Source organism: Salvelinus alpinus, chromosome 10 (assembly GCF_045679555.1).
Source record: "Salvelinus alpinus chromosome 10, SLU_Salpinus.1, whole genome shotgun sequence".
Taxonomy (NCBI): Eukaryota; Metazoa; Chordata; class Actinopteri; order Salmoniformes; family Salmonidae; genus Salvelinus; species Salvelinus alpinus.
The window spans coordinates 3,727,798-3,735,816 of NC_092095.1; the positions used below are offsets into that span (position 1 = coordinate 3,727,798).

At 42.3% G+C, this 8,019-nt stretch overlaps 1 protein-coding gene across 2 annotated transcripts in view; it reads left to right on the forward strand.

Moving 5' to 3' along the window:
* The window catches only part of smpx (small muscle protein X-linked), a 43,754-nt gene extending 38,653 nt beyond the window's left edge, over nt 1-5,101 (forward strand). For both annotated transcript variants that reach the window (XM_071327900.1, XM_071327901.1), the window contains exons 3-5: nt 3,637-3,723; nt 4,123-4,284; nt 4,964-5,101. In XM_071327900.1, the coding sequence (XP_071184001.1) occupies nt 3,637-3,723; nt 4,123-4,275 (240 nt within the window). In that variant the 3' untranslated portion in view covers nt 4,276-4,284; nt 4,964-5,101. The remainder of the gene's footprint in view (nt 1-3,636; nt 3,724-4,122; nt 4,285-4,963) is intronic.
* The last annotated feature ends 2,918 nt before the right edge of the window (nt 5,102-8,019 follow it).

Here is an 8,019-nt window from a genome sequence, read left to right on the forward strand (position 1 = left end):
CTAGTGTAGTTAGAGCTGGGTTAGAAATACAACCTGTAACTCTCCCACTGGGCACAGACATCAGTTCAACATCTAGCTTTGATTTACATTCGTTTGAGTTGTCAACAAATGTGAATTCAATTTGAAATCAACAAAAAATGTCCCCATGTCATTGGATTTAGGTGAGAAAAAATATTAAATGTCCTTACGTTAATGACTTTTTTCAAATCCAAATAGTTTTCCACAATGATTCATCAACATCACATTTGATTTTTTGTTTGAAATAACTTGGAAAGCTATCCAGGACTAGGTCCAGAACTAAAGACAATGACTGTAGCTTTGTAGCTCTGTAGCTTTCCAGGACCAGAACTAAAGCCTGTAGCTCTGTAGATTTCCAGGACCAGGACTGGAACTAAAGCCTGTAGCTCTGTAGCTCTCCAGGATCAGAACTAAAGCCTGTAGCTCTGTAGCTCTCCAGGACCAGGACTGGAACTAAAGCCTGTAGCTCTGTAGCTCTCCAGGACCAGGACTGGAACTAAAGCCTGTAGCTCTGTAGCTCTCCAGGACCAGGACTGGAACTAAAGCCTGTAGCTCTGTAGCTCTCCAATACCAGGACTATAATTAAAGCATGTAGCTTTCCAGCACCAGGGCTAGTGCAGGGTTAACACTAAAGCCTTTAGCTCTATAATTCTCTATGACCAGGATTAACACTAAAGCCTTTAGCTCTATAATTCTCTATGACCAGGATTAACACTAAAGCCTTTAACTCTGTAATTCTCTATGACCAGGGTTAACACTAAAGCCTTTAGCTCTATAATTCTCTATGACCAGGATTAACACTAAAGCCTTTAACTCTGTAATCCAATAGGACCAGGATTAGCACTAAAGCCTTTAACTCTGTAATTCAATAGGACCAGGATTAGCACTAAAGCCTTTAGCTCTGTAATTCTCTAGGACCAGGATTAGCACTAAAGCCTTTAACTCTGTAATTCAATAGGACCAGGATTAGCACTAAAGCCTTTAACTCTGTAATTCTCTATGACCAGGATTAGCACTAAAGCCTTTAACTCTGTAATTCTCTAGGACCAGGATTAGCACTAAAGCCTTTAACTCTGTAATTCTCTATGACCAGGATTAGCACTAAAGCCTTTAACTCTGTAATTCTCTAGGACCAGGATTAGCACTAAAGCCTTTAACTCTGTAATTCTCTAGGACCAGGATTAGCACTAAAGCCTTTAGCTCTGTAATTCTTTAGGACCAGGATTAGCACTAAAGCCTTTAACTCTGTAATTCTCTAGGACCAGGATTAGCACTAAAGCCTTTAACTCTGTAATTCAATAGGACCAGGATTAGCACTAAAGCCTTTAACTCTGTAATTCTCTATGACCAGGATTAGCACTAAAGCCTTTAACTCTGTAATTCTCTAGGACCAGGATTAGCACAAAAGCCTTTAACTCTGTAATTCAATAGGACCAGGATTAGCACTAAAGCCTTTAACTCTGTAATCCAATAGGACCAGGATTAGCACTAAAGCCTGTAGCTCTGTAATTCTCTATGACCAGGATTAGCACTAAAGCCTTTAACTTCCGGGTGGCGCGGTGGCGCAGTGGTCTAGGGCACTGCATCGCAGTGCTAGCTGTGCCACCAGAGACTCTGGGTTCGCGCCCAGGCTGGGCTGGGTTCGCGCCCAGGCTCTGTCGCAGCCGGCCGCAACCGGGAATTCCGTGGGGCGACGCACAATTGGCATAGCGTCGTCCGGGTTAGGGAGGGTTTGGCCGGTAGGGAGGGTTTGGCCGGTAGGGATATCCTTGTCTCAGTATGTAAAAAAAAAAATTTAAAAGAAAGAAAAAAAACCTGTAGCTCTGTAGCTCTCCAGGACCAGCACTAGAACTAAAACCTGTAGCTCTCCAGGACCAGCACTAGAACTAAAACCTGCAGCTCTTCAGGACCAGCACTAGAACTAAAACCTGTAGCTCTCCAGGACCAGCACTAGAACTAAAACCTGCAGCTCTTCAGGACCAGCACTAGAACTAAAACCTGTAGCTCTCCAGTACCAGCACTAGAACTAAAACCTGTAGCTCTGTAGCTCTCCAGGACCCAGTCTCATGCAGGATTTAAACTAAAGCCTGTAGCTTTGTAGCTGTCCAGGAACAGAGGTAGTGCAGGGTTAGACCAGAGATTCCCATTGGAGAGAGGGGAGCCAACCAGGCAGAGACAGCAAGGGCAGTTCCTCGCTCCAGTGCCTTACCTTTCACCTTCACACCCTTGGGACAGACTACACTCAATCATAGGACCTACTGAAGAGATGAGTCTTCAATAAAGACTTAAAGGTTGAGACCGATTCTGAGTCTCTCACATGGATAGGCAGACGATTCTATACAAATGTAGCTAAATTTGAGAAAGCCCTGCCTCCAGCTGTTTGCTTACAAATTCTAGGGACAATAAGGAGGCCTGCGTCTTGTGACCATAACATACGTGTAGGTACAGTATGTACAACAGGACCAAATCAGAGAGATACGTTGGAGAAAGTCCATGTAATGCTTTGTAGGTTAGCAGTATAACCTTGAAATCAGCCCTAGCCTTAACAGGAAGTCAGTGTAGAGAGGCTAGCACTGGAGCAATATCATACATTTTTGGGGTTCTAGTCAAGATTCTAGCAGCCATATTTAGCACTAACTGAAGTTGATTTAGTGCTGTATCCGGGTAGCCAGAGAGTAGTCCATTGCAGTGGTCTAATCTAGAAGTGATAATAGCATGGATTATCTTTTCTGCATCATTTTTTGACAAAAAAGTTTAAGATTTTTGCAAGGTTAAGAAGATGCGGACAAACGCTCCACAGAGACAAACTGATATAAGATCTAAACCAGAACTTGTCCATGTATGTAACGATGTGCGCTGAGAGTCGGGAACCAAGTTCAGGGAGCGAGTGTTTTAATAAATAAACACAAATTAAGAAACACGTACAACGTACAGACATGGAACAGAAACAATGACGCCTGGGGAAGGAACCAAAGGGAGTGACGTGTAAAGGGCAAGTAATAAAGATTGAGGCACAGACACAGTCTCAATGGGGAAAGCTGAGCTGACTGTGCTAGTGGCAGACTCCACTAAGCTGGCAGGCTGGCAAACAGCCTGGTGCCTGGCCTGCACCCTATCTCATTGTGGAGCTAGGAGAGTTAGAGCCCTGTCTACGTTGATAGATAAGATGAGACAATATAGACATTCATAATATGTTAAGCACACCCTGTGTTTGTGTGTGTGTGTGTGTGTGTGTTTCATTTCCATACTCTTAATAGAACAGGACCAAACCAGGAAGTAGTGTCTGTAACCAAAGCAGATGGTTTTGTGGCAAGACAGACACCAGGTTCACACACACATCAGTCAATACACACACAATACTCAGGGATCTATAAGTAAATAACTTGCAAAGAGTCTAGAGCAGGTTTACACCAATCCAATGCTCTTAAATGTGTGCTGAGGAGTGAACGAATGCTGAGGAATGAACGAATGCTGAGGAGTGAACGAATACTGAGGAGTGAACGAATGCTGAGGAGTGAACGAATGCATTTCAGGAGAAAGGACAGGCAATTGGAACGCTGTACATGTGGCCTCTTGAGGGTTGACTGTGTCTGATTGGTTGTTGCTCCTGTCCATCAGGCAAATCTAAATATTCCGATGGGAGCGCTGCGTCCAGGGGCGGGACATCCTGTCAAGAGGAGAGAGGAGACTGTAGACACAGAGGAGGTCAGACACACACACACACACTAATATTGCTTGAGGACCTACAGTTGAAGTCGGAAGTTTACATACACTTAGGTTGGAGTCATTAAAACTAGTTTTTCAACCACTCCACACATTTCTTTTTAACAAACTATTGTTTTGGCAAGTCGGTTAGGACATCTACTTTGGGAATGTGATGAAAGAAATAAAAGCTGAAAGAAATAATTCTCTCTACTATTATTCTGACATTTCACATTCTTAATTAAAATAAATTGGTGATCCTAACTGACGTAAAACAGGGAATTTTTACTAGGATTAAATGTCAGAAATTGTGAAAAACTAAGTTTAAATGTATTTTGCTAAGGTGTATGTAAACTTCCGACTTCAACTGTAAATACACAATAGGAAACTCTTTTTGTACAGGCTCCTCCCCCAGACCCTCTGCAGGAAGCCACAGCCCTGTCGCCAGAGGAGAAGAAGCCATTGCCAGGATCCATGAAGCTTCCTGGTCCAGCAGTCAACCTATCAGAGCTGCAGAACGTCAAGAGTGAACTACGATGGGTCACCAAGGACTAACACACACTGGTACTGATTTGGATTATGAGTACTTAATTGGGTTATGAGTACTTAATTGGGTTATGAGTACTTAATTGGGTTATGAGTACTTAATTGGGTTATGAGTACCTATTATGGATTTTGAGTGCCTAATTGGGTTATGAGTACTTATTATGGATTTTGAGTGCTTACTTCGGTTATGAGTACTTAATTGGGTTATGAGTACTTATGTAGGTTATGAGAATTTATTTGGATTATGAGTACTTATTTGGGTTATGAGTACTCATCTGGGCTTTTAATTTATTTTATTTTACCTTTATTTAACCAGGTAAGCTAGTTGAGAACAAGTTCTCATTTACAACTGCGACCTGGCCAAGATAAAGCAAAGCAGTGCGACACAAACAACAACACAGAGTTACACATGGAATAAACAAGTGTACAGTCAATAACACAAAATAAAAAAAGGAAAGTCTATATACAGTGTGTGCAAATGGCGTGAGGAGGTAAGGCAATAAATAGGCACTTGGTAGTGTATGTTGTGTCTCTGGACTGTTTTTCATGCATAACTTTGTGAACACTGTATGGTGCTGTCTGCTTGCACTCTCCCTCCAAAAATACTTTCCTCAAGGGACTTCCTGGTTAAGTAGAGGTGACATTAAAATATGAAAAAGAGAACCTGGCTAAGTCTTTATGTTTCTGTGTCCTACAGCTGTGTTTCCCAACTTGTCCTCCAGTACTGAATCAGGTGTGCTTGTCCAGGGATACAATAAAATGTGTACTGTTGGGGATACTCGAGGAGTACTACAGGTTTCTCATCAGACCCACACCCACCCTGCATCTTCTACTGATGGACTACTACTACCAGATCCACCCTGCATCTTTTACTGATGGACTACAACTACCAGATCCACCCTGCATCTTCTACTGATGGACTACAACTACCACACCCACCCTGCATCTTTTACTGATGGACTACAACTACCAGATCCACCCTGCATCTTCTACTGATGGACTACAACTACCAGATCCACCCTGCATCTTCTACTGATGGACTACAACTACCAGATCCACCCTGCATCTTCTACTGATGGACTACAACTACCACACCCACCCTGCATCTTCTACTGATGGACTACAACTACCAGATCCACCCTGCATCTTCTACCGATGGACTACAACTACCAGATCCACCCTGCATCTTCTACTGATGGACTACAACTACCAGATCCACCCTGCATCTTCTACTGATGGACTACAACTACCAGATCCACCCTGCATCTTCTACTGATGGACTACAACTACCAGATCCACCCTGCATCTTCTACTGATGGACTACAACTACCAGATCCACCCTGCATCTTCTACTGATGGACTACAACTACCACACCCACCCTGCATCTTCTACTGATGGACTACAACTACCAGATCCACCCTGCATCTTCTACTGATGGACTACAACTACCAGATCCACCCTGCATCTTCTACTGATGGACTACAACTACCACACCCACCCTGCATCTTCTACTGATGGACTACAACTACCAGATCCACCCTGCATCTTCTACTGATGGAATTTTATTTATAATATATATATATATATATAATATAATATATTTATTTTATTTCTATCAACTACAGACAACTATACTAGACTACACCTAACCCTATCAACTACAGACAACTATACCAGACTACAGCTAACCCTATCAACTACAGACAACTATACCAGACTACACCTAACCCTATCAACTACAGACAACTATACCAGACTACACCTAACCCTATCAGCTACAGACAACTATACCAGACTAGTGACCTGCAATAGGCCATCCACTTCAACAAACCCATAACTGGTTTAATTTCCCATACAGTGAATTTAGGGTTATAATATAACAATACATCCAGCCCTGGTAGCTATAGGTCTCTGTGTTACCTCATATAGAAAAGACTACAACCAGACTAGTTATAGGGTTTGTTCGTAAATTCACTTTGGCGTGCAAGATTGCAGAATTCGTCAATACAGAGCGTGTCACTCTTGGAGAAATCAGAGCACTGGACACTCTGGTGGTGAAGGGTTAATTAGAGCGTTCTGACCTAACAACGGCTGTCAAGGGCCCAAGATAACTGGCTGAAGTTGGCTAGCTTGCTTGCTACTTCCAGACTTAAATGAGAGAACACCTCACTCTGACCATTCACCTTAGCAGAGCTGGTTAGGATGTGTTCATGCTATCCAGAGCATTGGTGACTGTAATTGTGCTGCTGACAACAATATATTTACATTTCTTTGCCAACGTTTACGTTTTCATATTCAATGGGTGCTGGTAAATTAAAGAGTTATTTTGGACTCTGGTACACTCAGACGATGAGTGCTCTGGAATAGGATTAGATAGTCAGAGTGAATTACTAACGCACCAACAGACATCATAACATTACAGCACTGTTACAGCTCTGCTACCTTTTACATCTTTAACTGTCATTGTGAACAAGACACTATCTGGAGAATTTATCTGGTGGATTTTGATGACATCAGAATGTATTCGGTGGACTGTGATGTCATCAGAATGTGTATGGTGGACTGTGATGTCATCAGAATGTGTATGGTGGGTTGTGATGTCATCAGAATGTGTATGGTGGGTTGTGATGTCATCAGAATGTGTATGGTGGGTTGTGATGTCATCAGAATGTGTATGGTGGGTTGTGATGTCATCAGAATGTATTCGGAGGACTGTGATGTCATCAGAATATTGTGATGTTTTAATTGTTTGATATTCCCTTATAATCAGAATGGTTTCTAGGAGATGATGGATTCCTTAGCAACTGTTGCAATAAATTATATATTGGTTCTACACAGTGGCACGGTGTCTGTCATACACACACAGGCAGCCACACACAGACGCATGACACACACACACACAAACACACACAGAGCAGTGTGTAGGTCAGTGTGTATGTGTCATCTTTCACTCCTGTTCCCCCCTTCCGTATCGCTACCTTAATCACAAGACACTCATCCATCATCGTCACACACACACTCAGAGTCTGCCCTGGAGAGCAAAAGCAGTGGGCAGATGTGTCTAAATTTAGTTTCCACCAGGTCACAGTGTAATAGACTGGTTCCAACTGCTGGTAGGGGTACTGCTGCCTACAATAAAAACAATATGGCTACAGACCACAGCACTAAACCAAACTACAACACTATACCAGACTGCAAACTACAGACTACAGACAAACTACTAGGGTAAAACATGAAATTTAAGATTAATTTCACACAGCGTTTGTGTTAAAAATATATATTTTTAATGAGTATGACGACACCATTTTCAGGAGAATGGAGAACAAACACACACAAACCCCTGAAGCTAATCACAGGTCTGTGAGCCAGACAGTTAATATAAGAGAGTTAAGGAGCAGCAACAGAAACTAAAACAGACTGATGAAGCAGCAACAGAAACTAAAACAGAGTGATGGAGCAGCAACAGAAACTAAAACAGAAACTAAAACAGAGAGATGGAGCAGCAACAGAAACTAAAACAGAGTGATAAAGCAGCAACAGAAACTAAAACAGAGTGATGGAGCAGCAACATAAACTAAAACAGAGTGATGGAGCAGCAACAGAAACTAAAACAGAGTGATGGAGCAGCAACAGAAACTAAAACAGAGTGATGGAGCAGCAACAGAAACTAAAACAGACTGATGAAGCAGCAACAGAAACTAAAACAGAGTGATGGAGCAGCAACAGAAACTAAAACAGAGTGATGGAGCAGC